This window comes from Trachemys scripta, chromosome 20, assembly GCF_013100865.1.
Source record: "Trachemys scripta elegans isolate TJP31775 chromosome 20, CAS_Tse_1.0, whole genome shotgun sequence".
NCBI classification, from domain to species: domain Eukaryota; kingdom Metazoa; phylum Chordata; order Testudines; family Emydidae; genus Trachemys; species Trachemys scripta.
Genome location: NC_048317.1, coordinates 6,104,203 through 6,116,905, shown reverse-complemented (window position 1 = coordinate 6,116,905; position 12,703 = coordinate 6,104,203). Strand labels below are relative to the sequence as shown.

Below are 12,703 nucleotides of genomic sequence, written 5' to 3'. Positions count from 1 at the left end.
AACCCCCTTTTACAGGTGGGGAAACAGAGGCGCGGAGCCCTTCAGCAACGTACCCCAGCGAGTCACAGCAGGGAGGGAATAGAACCCAGGAGTCCTAGCTTCCACTCCCCCACTGTAACCTCTTCCTCTGGATGGAGCCATCCCCATCGCCCAGAGGGCAGGGGAAGGGGCCTGTCTGCATTCCCAGGCTACGGGTGTCACGGAGTATTGGGGGACTCAGGGCCCTGCACCCCCGGCTTCCTGCGATTCACCATGACTCTCAGCCAGCCAGTAAAGCAGAAGGTTTATTTGGATGACAGGAATACAGTCCAAGACAGGTCTTGCAGGCACAGACAACAGGGCCCCCCCTCAGTTAGGTCCAGCTTGGGGTCCCAGGGCATGCCAGCCCACCCCCCTTTGGGGGGTCAGAGCCATCTCTGCCTCCCAGCCATCTCTCCAGCCTGCTTCCAGCCTGCTTCCAGCACTCTCCTTTCAGCGACCCCTCCCACAGCCTTTTCAGTTTCCCGGGCCCCGGAGTCACCTGACCTCCAACCCCTCTGGGTTCTCATGTTACAAGCTCAGGTATGTTCCCTTGGGCCGACTCCCATCCCCCGATGCAGACCATCCTAGTCACACTCCCCTGTCAGCATTCACACACCCCAGCAAGAACAGTCCCAGTTCGATACATCGGGGAAGGGTGCGCATTGGAAGAGGGGGGCACGTAACGACTTGCAGCCCTTTCCAGGAGGGCCACGTGTGTCCCCGTCTCCAGGCTGGGGTGTGAGCGGAGCCAGGGACCCCTGTTCACCGTTGCTCTGTCCCCTTCCCCTCTCTCTGCAGAAATGGACGAGTCGTCGTACTTTGTGATCGGGGCCATCCTGTACCGCACTCTGGGGCTCATCTTACCTCCTCCCAGGTGGCTGGCCGGCCGGGGCATGGGGGCAGGAACCAGGACTTCTGAATGGGGCAGGGGATGGTGGGGTCCCGAGTCTCTTGTTACATTGAAATGCAGCCATGGGGTGGGGTGGGGGTGGGGTGGGACAAGGCTGGGCCCTGCATGGGGGCGATACACAGCCATGTGCCCTGAGCTGTGACCCTGCTGGAGTTATTGCTGCATGTCCTGAGCGTGAATGGGGAGAGGGGAAGAACTGAGCACTGGGCAGATCTGGTTCCTGGGTTCAGGATCAAGTGCGGGTAAGGGAGAGGGTGGACCCTATTGGGGTGGGGACCAGGATGGGGGAGGGTACAAGACAGCACAGATGGCGCCATATGTGGGCAGAGGTTTGGTTCCTGGAGGGGGGGCGCTGGAGGTGCGAGGGGGCAGCAGATGAGAGCAGGCACCTTTCTGGGTTTCTGTAGCGTAGCATCCCCAGGCAGCGCCTCCCCATGTCTTAGCCTGCTGCTGTACAAGCATAGGCAGGAGAACGGGGAGCCAGTGCCACTCAAAGAAGGGTTCCTCCAGCCTGCGTCTGCTGTCAGGAGCTGAAAACAGGAAGGAGAAAGAGAGAAGCAGCAGGTTTGTGTGGGAAGGGGAAAGTTCAGGTCTGAAATGTGGGACAGCCGAGAGGGCTGTGTACACTCATGGGCACATGCGTGTGTATATACACACCCCCCCATACACACACACTTCACCCATGCACAAACAAAACTGCACCTGTGCACACTCTCCACCCCTGACATACAGAGGGAGGGGGGGTGTATCTACACACACACGTGCATGGTCAAGGAGTCAGACGTTCATACACAATGCCCAGGCACAGGCAAAACCATCCCCAGTTGTGGCTATGCAGCGACACGGGGAGCGGATCGGAAAACATGCTTTACAGGGCTAGACTCCTGGCGCTTGACCTGTTTAGCCTAACCCAGAGAATGGGAAAGGGGGACTCAGTCGCCATCTGGAGGTACCTCCGCGGGGAGCAGAAATTTGATAGTGGGCCCTTCTGTCTAGCAGACAAAGATCGAACAAGATCCAAAGGCTGGAAGCTGAAGTGAGACAAATTCCGCCTGGAAAGCAGTGAGGGTAATTAACGACTTCCCCAGGCTGGTGGTGGATTCTCCGGCCTCGGCAACTTTTACATCAACCTGGGAAGTGTTTCTTAAACGTGCGTTTTAGATTGGACAGGAATTAAATTCAGGGAAGTTCCAGGGCCAGAGTTATGCCCGAGGTCAGGCCCCTTCACTGCTTATCATGTATACATACCGTGTGTAAGGAGATGCACACTCAGCTCATACAACGTGGTGCATGAGCAAAGACAGTCCTGCAACGCTGTGTGCGCACACATGCTCTCACACACACACACACACGCAACACGCATGTGGCCAACAGCAGGACGTACCAGCTCCCAGAGAGCCCTGTCCCGACGCCTGTAACGTCCTGCGCTGTGTCCTGGCTCCAGCGTGTTCCCTCGTCTCCACAGGAGCCCCTTGGCCGTCACGTCCCGCGTGCTCACCGTGACCGTGCGCCCGCCGACCAAGCCCACGGAGCCCCTGATCTCAGTGGAGCTGTCCCACATGCTCAATGTAAGTGCTGTGCATTCCGAGGGGGGTCTCAGACGTCCGCCGGGCCCCATCACGAGGGCAGAGAAATATTCACCCGTCACCCACTCCTGCATGCCCTGCTATTGCGGGCCCCTGCTCCACCCACAGTCTTCCTGCAGTCCCAATCCTGTGTGCCCGCCCTTCCTCTCAGCCGGGCAAGTGCCCTGCCATCCAAACCCATACCCCTGCTATTCCAGTCCCCGGTGCCCTCAGTCCCCACCCATAGAGCCTTGCTTGACCTTGGGCAAGTGAGGCACAGCCCAGAGCTGCTGTCGCTTCCCCTGGCTGGGGTCTGCGGGGGAAGTTTCCCTGGCCACGTGTTACCAGTCTGCCTGGCTTCAATGCTGCTGAGACACCAGATGCCGTGGCCTCTGCTGGTGCCCTCCCTTGTGCCACTTTCTAGGGGCCCGTGCTGTGGCGGGCAGGTAGTCATGAGGCTAACGGGGGCAGATCGGAGTATCTCCCGCCCGCCACGGCCGGAGCCAGAGAGAGGCGGGTGAGAGCGGGGGCGGGGAGAGAAGGAGCGTCCCCGTCCCTGCCCCAGGTCTCCGCTAACCCAGCTCTGTCTGTCTGCAGGGCACCTCGCACCCACAGTGCGTCACCTGGGACTACTCCAAAGCGTGAGTGCAGCTCTGGGCCTGGTGTGTCTCTCGGGGGGCTCCCTGGATGGTGGCGGGGTCTCAAAGAGGGGGGCTGGCTCTGTGCCATGGAGGAGAGCCTGCCGCTCGCTGGAGCCAGAGCTGGGGCCTATGGAACAGGTGCACTGGGCCCTGTGTGCTGCCCTCCCCATCCCCGGCCTTCCCCACGGCAGCACCCTCTGCCTGGAGACTGGAGCCTGCCCACCCTCGCAGAGCGGCACCCGTCTGCTCACCCAGCAGCGGCACAGGCTGTTCCTTCCCCTCCAGCCGCTGCCAGCTGGGCTGCATGCCAACCTGCCCTGGGCTCTGTCAGGGTGACCCCTGTGGTTTGTTAGCCCCTTGCTGCCCATGGTGCAGCCCCTCTGCTCCCCAGCTCTGGCAGGCACTTGCACCCGGACCTGGGCCTGGTCCCCCTGCAGGGTCTGGAGTTGGCACCCACCTGCCTTTCCTGGGTAGCTGAGGGCTCTGTGCTGGAGGCCGGGCTCTCTGCAGGGCGTTCACTACACGCTGTCCTCCCGCCGCAGAGCGTGGGAGATGGACGCACCTCCGGGGTGGTGAGAGCCAGCCGCCTCCCCTCCCTGCAGTGTCAGCCGGGCCGTGGAACGGCGGGTGACATGGAGAGGGCAGGTGTCCAGCCTCCCTGCTGTTGCAAACTTTCCCCGATCCCCCTGCGCCACAGGCTGCCCAGGCCCCCAGCCGCCCCACGGGCACTGCCCACCCACCCATCTTGGCTGCAGAGCCCCATGCAGAGAGGCAGGTTGACTGGGTAGGACCAGGGACTGGGTGAGGGGAGTTGTGGGTGAGGCAGGCGAGCCTGTGGCTTCTTGGCAAGGAGAGAGGAGGATCAGAAGGGGACCCCCACACCCGCACACTTGGAGGGTTAACGGGGTGTAGATCCCTCCGCTGCTCTGATGTCTTCCCCGCCCCAGCCTCATTGGCGTTCGGGGAGGGGACTGGCCATTGGCTGGAGGGAGCCAGCTGGGGGGCCCTGTTTGGTGCTGTCCACTCCCCCGAGCTGAAAGCTCCCGTTATCCCAGGCAGAGCCCCGAGCAAAGCTCCCCATCTCGTTATCCTTGGCGCACGGGTTGTTATACAGCAAGGAGAGATCTAAAGGGCTCCTCTCCCCGCCCCGGCCGGGCGGTCATGTCCGCATTTAAAGAGTGAGGAGACCAGAACGAGGCCAAGCCCCCTATGGCCGTGGGTTAATTTTGCTAATACCGGTATTGATTAGCGCCCGCTTGAAGCTGGAGATTGATGCCTGCAGCTTGCCAGACGCAGTTTGTTAGCGACGGGCTGGAGCAGAGAGCCAGGGCCGTGCAGCGCTCGGGCGGGAGAGCGATAAAGTGGGGCAGATTGCTGTGGCGTTGGGGAGGGGGAGCCAGTGGCCTCCCGTGGACAGGCTGTGACGCTCCGACCTTCAATCCAGAAAGGGACTTCCCCCCCCCAAGGCCACTGTCGGGGCCCTGAGGGCATGCAGTGGCTCGGGGATGGGTGACAGAGCCTTCCCCGCTCTGGGTTACTGGTTCCCGTGCAGCCCTGCTGGGGAGGGACTCGAGATGGGCCAGAGGCTGGATTTGACCAAAATCTGGGGCTGAGCTTTCAGTTCCCGCCTCCCCGGCTTGGAGTTGACACACGCTGTGCAGCCAACGTGGCGGGGCACAGCTAGTTCTCGGGGACGCAGGCCTGGGGCCTGATCCATTGACACCCTGGGTAAGCGGCTCCTGCCCCTTGGCGTTGGGAGCTGCAGGCAGAACCGCTGCCATCGCAAGGAGCGGGTATCGCTGGCATCTCTGAAGTGATGGCTAATGAGCACCCAGGAAGGGCTCTCCAATGCCCGGAGTGGGTAGTTGCCAATCGGCAGGAGGGCTGGGCAGTCAGTGGGGCGGGAGCCTTGATACCGGCTCAGAAAGGGCACCAAAGCCCAGAACCTGCCCTAGCTGCAGGGAGATCCCACAGCTCCGGCTGCCTGCAGGCCCGTCCGGAAGCAGTAATGAGGGGCCCGTTGCTGCAGGCTTCCAGGCGGGGATGCCTGGCTGGAGGAGGGTAAAATCTTCCCCAGACATTGCCATGGTAGCGCTTGGCGCCCGGGTGCCACTTAAACCAGCAGCTCTGGGTAGCTCTGTGCCTTTGTTTTACCCCAGCTGCATTCAGCTGCCCCAGCCCCGAACCGCAGTGAACCCCCCGTTACCATGTGGCAGTGCTTTGCTGCGGCGTGAGTGACTCTGCAAGGTGAGGGGCAGTGGGGCCCAGTGCCCGTCCATGGTATCTGCTGTCACAGAGCCCAGTCCCCAGAGGGGCTGGGCACCCGCATGCCAGTAGAAGCTAATGGGCAGTGCGGGAACCTGGCACGTCTGCAAATGCCAGCCGTGGGCTCTGGGACTGGGTGAGCCTGGGGGCTCCAGCCCTGGGCATGGTGGGGCGTGCCACTGCTGGCTTTGCATGCCCAGATGCAGGGCTTCGCACAGCCACCTGACACATGGGCCCGCGGGCCCTTGGTGTCCTGTGTTTCAAAGCTGATGCTATTGCACATTTCTGCCTGGGCACCAAGGCACGTCCCTGTGCGGTGGCCCCTCCAGGCAGAATAGTGCTTGCAGGAAGGTGGGTACGTTCAAATGTATCGGCCAGAAACAGTCCCACCCTCCATAGCACCAGTGCTCCTGAGCCCGCGACTGGCCCCGGCGGCACACGCAGGGCAGGAACGTGGGTAGGGCAGGCAGGCTTCTTGGCCCAGAGAGCCGGGAAAGGGCCTGGTACAGCCGGCTCCATTCCCTCCCATTGCCTTTCCAAACAGCAGAGCAGGGGGGGGGTGAGAGGGGGGTGAAGAGGCATCTCCCTGCTGGCTGCATTGGTGACTGGCTGACTCAGCACAGGGCGCCCCCCCCCACTGCAGTTCTGCAGGAGGGCAGTGCCAGCTGTGCCATTGGCTAAGGTGACCGGAATGGGCGAGCGTTGCTCAGGCCGCAGTTGGGTTTTCCGGGGTGAACTCCGGGCTGATCTGGGGCGGACGGGTGTCCCCAGTTGGCTGGGAGTGGCAGCTTCGTACACCTTTGTGTGGTCTGGCACGCAGTCAGCCACGTGTCTGTGAGCCCGCGCGTGCCCCGGATCACACGCGTGCCCAGCCTCGCGGGTGTGCCGTTCCGTGTGCAGTTGCTGTAATGCCTTGTTGCATGGGTGCTCCCCGTCCTGGGCTGTATCACTTACCTGGAGCCTGGCTTGGCTCATTTAATTCCCCTCTGGTCTCGTTAGCTTTCAATACAGGTGGGTTGAACAAACAAGAGGCCAAAGCCAGGTGGGGTGTGGGAGAGCTGGCTCTGACCCCTGGCTGGCCTCCATCCACCCTTCCTGGGGCCGGGCTCCCCTCCCTTCCTCGCTGGAGTTTAACCCCCGACCCCAGCCAGCAACCTGAGTAAATCAGCCCTGTGTGCAGTGTTCAGCCCCCCCAGGGATCAGTGTCTGGGGGCGGGGGGAAGAGCAGGGGGATGGGGGGGCGTGGAGCTGAGCTGGCTTTCGTCAGCGCAGCCCGGGGCAAGGAGGGGGGAAGGGCAGGGTTCTGCCCCAGCATCTGGGTCACGCGCTAAAGCAGCCGCCCAGACCCTGCCCCAGCGCCGCTCAGACCCCCCCTCCCCTCCGTAGGGCCCAATGCGGCCGTCGGGTGGGCAGCGCCAGCGAAGGGTTAAGTCGGCTCGGAAGCCGAGGGGCTCTGTGTGTTTGATCATTTAAAATCATTCTCTCTCCTGCTCTCCCGTTCCATTAATCAGGGATGCGGGCTCTGGAAACTGGGACACCGAGAGCTGCCAAACGCTGGAGACCCTCCCGGCTCACACCAAATGCCTGTGTAGCCACCTCTCCACCTACGCCGTCCTCGCCCAGCTGCCCAAGGACCTGGTAGGTGGCACCAGCCCAGCGCCCTCCAGTTTCCCGTCTTGTCTTCAGCTGTCACTGGGCCCGAGCCGAGCGGGAACCGGCAGCAGGAGCAGGGTGGGATTGCCGGGCGGGGAACGCCAGCTGGAGGGGGTCTGATCGTAGGGGGTGGTCCCGAAGCATCACGGGAACAAGGCCACAAGGTGGGACCCAGTGCTGATCCCTGGGGTTCTGTAACGATAACCCCTGCCTGCTTGGAGAGCGCGGCTGGGACGTGCACAAACTCCACCAGCCATCCCCACCCCAGTGGGAGGATGGTGGTGGCTTTTTGATGCTGGGGGGTGCTGTCTACCAGGGCCTGAGGGAGGCTCTGGGGACAGCTGATGCTCTGGCTGGAGATGGGGTGAGATGGGGGGCCCCCCGTTCCTCGTGACAGGTTGGAATCGTTCATGAGGGAAGAGCTTGGGAAGGAGACAGCTGCTGCTTGTGCTGGGCTCCCGAGATCCTCCCCCCCGCCATCCCTCTGCCTCTCCTCCGCTGACGCTTTCCCGTTCTCCTCTCCTCTCCCCCTGCTGCTCTCACATTCCCTCGTTCCCGGCTCTGGCTCGCTCCCTGCGCCCTCCTGGCTGGGCTCGGTGCTCCTCGCAGGCCCCCGTCTGTCCCCAGCCCACGCCGCTTTATCCCGTGCTGAGAGCGATGGGCCCAAGCCGTGTGGCACCCAGAAACCCACTGGGGGGGTGTGTGGCACCCACAAAGTGCACCTGCTGCTGCTCAGCCTCCCCCCAGGGTTATGGGTACAGGGGTTGCAGTGCGGGGGAGGTGCATTCTGGCCCTGTCTTCTCCTAGGGTAATGGGCAAATGGTAGCAGGGGCAGGGCATTTTGGCCCGGTCCTCCCCTGGGTTATGGGTACGGGGGGAGGGAGGGCATTTTGGCGTTGAACTCCCCTGGGTTATGGGTATGGGGGCGTGGGGCAGGGCATTGTGTCCCTCTCCTCCCCGGGGTTATGGGTATGGGGTGGGGCAGGGCATTGTGTCCCTCTCCTCCCCGGGGTTATGGGTATGGGGTGGGGCAGGGCATTATGTCCCTCTCCTCCCCGGGGTTATGGGTATGGGGTAGGGCAGGGCATTGTGTCTCTCTCCTCCCCGGAATTATGGGTATGGGGTGGGGCAGGGCATTGTGTCCCTCTCCTCCCCGGGGTTATGGGTATGGGATGGGGCAGAGCATTGTGTCCCTCTCCTCCCCGGGGTTATGGGTACAGAGTCCTGCTTGGCTCGTGCTGCTCGCCCTAGGGCCAGGTGCTGTCTCTCAAGCCGAGGCCCCAAACGTTGGACTCTCTCCTTTGCCGGCTGAGCGTGAGCCCTGGCACAGAGGGAGAGCCCAGGGGCGGGGCAGGACACTGGGGCACTGGAATTCAAGCCAAGGGGCATTGCCCTGTCGCGGTGGTGAGGGCCGTAGCGAGAGGGGGGCCAGCTATAGTGAAGGGGTCCCATGCCTGGCTGCCTGGAGATTTCCCATCATGCAAAGCCCGGCCCCCTCCCCCCATGAAGAGACCCTCTTGCACGGGGGCGGCTGTGCAGTGAGTGGGGAAGTGCCCCACTCTTCCCTCCCCCCCCGCCCCTCTTGTCTCCCCGCGGCGCCCCCCCCCCCCGCACTGCAGTGTGTGCTGAGATCAGTGCTCTGCAGCAGTCACAGGCAGGCTGCCTGGTGGGATTTATAAGGCTCATTAGCAGGTCTTCCAGGCGGCAAGACGGGAGGAGGGAAGGGGCGGGAGGGGATGTGAAAGGAGCCATCTTGCCTCATGTCTGGGAGTCCTGCTCCCCCCTCCAGCGCTCACAGACGGGGCGTTCTCCCTCCCCCCCCCGAAGCCGAGCGCCACCCAGCTCCCTGCGGCCGCGCCGGGCCATTGGTATTCTGGGAGCGTGCCCGGTTGGCAGGACGACGGAGAGGCGCCCCCAGGAACGTGTCTTGGCAGCCCAGAGGCTGCGGTCAAGCCACCCCGCCCTCCCCCCCAAAGCCCCAGCGCGCAGGAGGCCAATGGGCCCCTGGGAGGGGGAGGGAAGAGAGGCCTGGTGCCAGGGGGCCTTGGGCTGTGCCCCGCTCACTGGGGGAGGAGCTTTTGAGGTGTGTGCTGGGGCACGTTGGGCTTTCCAGGGATTGGGGTGGGGAGGGAGCAGCCTCTGGGTCCCCAGGGACACTGTGAGTGATACAGCCGTGGGGCAGCGCTGAGACCCATTCTTCCCCCCTCCCTCCACTGCCCCCACTGGCCAGCTCCACCCGCTGTGGCTCGGGGGAGCTCCCTCCTTCCAGCTGCTGAACCTGGCTCCGGCGGGACGCTTCTCCCCTCCCCGTTTTCAGCACCTCTCTCCCTCTCTCCTCCTGGGCAGGCCATGGACCCCTCGGGCACTCCCTCCGTCCCGCTCATGATCGGCTGTGCCGTCTCCTGTATGGCCCTGCTGACCCTGCTGGTGATCTACGCCACCTTCTGGAGGTAGGTCGGCCCCATCCCCGGATTTGCCTTCTCTCTCCGTCCTTCGGCACCAGCCCAGAGGCCAGGGCGTAATTCCTCCTCACCAGCAGGGTGGCTGGGGGGGGAACGATTGATAGCTTTTTGTTTGGTGGATGCCAGCTGAGCTGGGGGCACCAGAGCGGTGTCAGTCTCCGAGCTTACGTCAAGGTTTTCTACAGTGGCCGAGTTGGCCATAACCTGCCGGGACGTGGATCCGAACGTCGCCATGGGCATCCTGGGGGAGGAGCAAGGCCCAGAGATGGATGCCAGCAAGGACCAGGGCCATGCTTCTCGAGCGGGGCCCTGGGTAGCTGGCAAGTCCCAGGTTGCCAGCTCCTCTTTGCTCCCAGCAGGCGCAGGGGGAGAGAGGCCTTGTTGGCCGGAAGACACGTGCAGTGGGAGGGGAAGAGCGAGGGTTGGGCAGCCGGGAAGCGTGTGCCGAGAGCAGAGGGAGGAAGAGAAGTCGGGAGTGGGAGGTGGGGAGGAAACAAGCGATTGCTTAGCCCCTGCGTGATTGACTGTGTTGTTCCAGGAAAAGAACAAAGCTCTTAGCGCATTAAAGACAATGGTGGGCATGGTAGTGTCCTGCTGGGGCCGCAAGCAGGAGGCACAGACAGGAGGGCTCTGCAAGGCCTGATCCGGCCTCGCTGGCATCGGTGCCGCTCAGCGGAGTCGCTCCCCATTTACACCAGCAAGAGGGACAGCAGAATCAGGCTCTCCCTTGCTGCTGAGATCCCCTGGCTAGACGCATCAGCGATGTGGGGGGAGGGTCCACCTGAGGAGAGAGTCAGAGGGCTGTTAATGTACAGTGGCACCGAGCAACCTCGGGCCGGGCTCAGGGCCCTGTGCTAGGAGCTGTATGGGCATGAGGCTTTCATTGCTGATGCCGTTCACTGCAACGGGAACCAGGAGTCCAAATCCCCTCGTCAGCTTTGCAAGCTCCACCTCGGGCAGGTTAGCTCCCAATCCTGCAGTCCTTTCCACACCCGTACACCCCTGCTAGGGAACGCGATGGAGCCTGGGTGCACAAGGGAGCATGCATGGAAGTGCCTGCAGGAGGAGCACCTCGGTCTGCGAAGGAAGAGAGGAAGACACGGTTAGGGTGGAGGTTTATCAACAAACAACGCCCAGCGCAGAGAAGATCCGTGGGGCTCGCTGCTCTGTCCTGGAATTGAAAGTAAAAGGGCTCAACACATCTGAAATGCAGGGGGAAAGGAATTTGTTTCTTCTCCTCATGATGGATTGTTCACCTGTGGGACTCTCTGCTGCTGGATGCTATTAAGTCAAAGAGCCAAAATTAATATTGAACGTTTTTACATCTCAGTTCAGGGAAATTGTATAGGCTGCTTCCCTAAATCCCCTCTGAGCTGTGTTGGTGGGCACCCTCACATGGCCGCCACATTCTGCTCTGGAAGTGGCTGCAGTTCTGCCAGAGGTGAAGCAGTCCCTGTATCTCTCAGGGTACATCTACACTGCAAAGGGAAGTTGTGATGATAGCAGGGGTAGGCATAGCCATGTTAGCTTTAATCTAGCTAGCCTGGATATCTGTAGCAGTGTAGATGTGGTGACACAGGCCAGTGACTAGAGTACAAGCCCACCAGAGACCCTAGGTACCATCTAGATGAAAGCTGGCACAGGTATGCCTACCTATGCTGCAGTCATACCTTCGCTTTGCAGCAGAGACGTACCCTCACATACCTCACAGGGATGTTGGAAGGCCAAACTAGTTCACGTTTGTGTAGCATGTTGTGTTCTCCAAGTGCTGTGGAAGTGCAGGTGTTTCATCCCAGTGTCGGTATTTGTTATATGAATGGGGTAGCCCCTGGAGTCACACTCCCTAGGATAAAATAAACTCTCCATCCTCGTGCTTCAGGGCATAAACTGATCCCCAGCCAGGGGTCAGGAAGGCAGTCCCTGCCTGCTAACACACTCCACGCACTATGTGAAGGTCTGTGCTGCCCTCTACCATATCCCCATTGACCACTGTTGGAGACGGGCTACCAGACTGATTAGACCATTCGTCTATTGCGTCATAGCATCTCCTGCATTCTCCACCTTAGGTCTAGAGAGAAACCAGGCCAGGATGTTTGCAAGGGGCCCAGCCCCAGGACCCCTTCAACCTGCCTCCCTCTGCCCTCCCTGCAGGTTCATCAAGTCGGAGCGCTCCATCATCCTGCTGAATTTCTGCGTCTCCATCCTGGCTTCCAATGTGCTGATCCTGGTGGGCCAATCCCATATGCTCAGTAAGGTGAGAGTCTGGCCTAGGGCTTCCTGGGCTTCTGCCCCATTACAGCTGCCAAGGGGCGTTGCCCGGCTGGGCACTCAGTGAGGGCACGCCGTGTTCCTTGGAGAGAGACAGGCACCTGCTGGACATTTCCCTGGGGCATTACAGCCAGAGAGCTGTGGGCAGAACAGCCTGGAATGGCAGGATATGGCCTTTAAATGGATGCATCCTGCTGTTTCAGCTGAACAGTCCCCTGTTCTGAATTGCCTATGTCCCAGCACTCTGTGTGTGTGTGTACGCACATGTTCCAGTGCTCGGGGGGCGGGGGGAGGTTGTCTGTGTCCCAGTGGTTTGAGTGTGTGTGTGTGTGTGCCTATGTCCCAGCACTCTGTGTGTGTGTGTGTACGCACATGTTCCAGTGCTCGGGGGGCGGGGGGAGGTTGTCTGTGTCCCAGTGCTTTGAGTGTATGTGTGTGAGAGCATGTCTCAGCAGCGTGTGTCCCAGCGCTGTGTGTTGGCCCTGCACAGTAAGGAAGGACTGTGTGCTGAAACATTTGCCTGCTGATACCATCTCTGTGGCGTGGTTGGGCCCCAGGGCCGCGTGTTCTCTCCCGGATTCCCTCGCTGGCTGCAGAGGCAGATGGGACTTGGATTAAGTCAGTGTGGGGTTGACGGTTCACGGTGGCTTTGTCACGTCCAGTGGATTCAGCTGCCAGGGGATCCTCCCCGCAAATGCTGACTTGTGCTGGCTCTCAGAGAGGGATGGCTCTGTGGGTCTTGTGGATGATTTTCGCTGGTTCGGGACTCAGAGGACCTGTTTTTTGTCCCCACTTCTGCCATTGAGTTGCTGTGGGGCCTTGGCTGAATCACTGCCCTGCTTCGTGCCTCAGTTTCCCCAAATGGGGATAATCCTTCCCTGCACAAGGGGTGTGAGGATAAATCCATGAGGGTCTCAG

General features: G+C 61.5%; 1 protein-coding gene across 1 annotated transcript in view; it reads left to right on the top strand.

Annotated features, from left to right (window-relative positions):
* Window positions 1-12,703, top strand: part of ADGRB2 (adhesion G protein-coupled receptor B2) — a 52,965-nt gene that overhangs the window by 23,390 nt on the left and 16,872 nt on the right. The window contains exons 12-17 of the mRNA XM_034754222.1: window positions 820-895; window positions 2,397-2,499; window positions 3,094-3,137; window positions 6,914-7,040; window positions 9,402-9,505; window positions 11,669-11,771. Of these exons, the coding sequence (XP_034610113.1) occupies window positions 820-895; window positions 2,397-2,499; window positions 3,094-3,137; window positions 6,914-7,040; window positions 9,402-9,505; window positions 11,669-11,771 (557 nt within the window). The remainder of the gene's footprint in view (window positions 1-819; window positions 896-2,396; window positions 2,500-3,093; window positions 3,138-6,913; window positions 7,041-9,401; window positions 9,506-11,668; window positions 11,772-12,703) is intronic.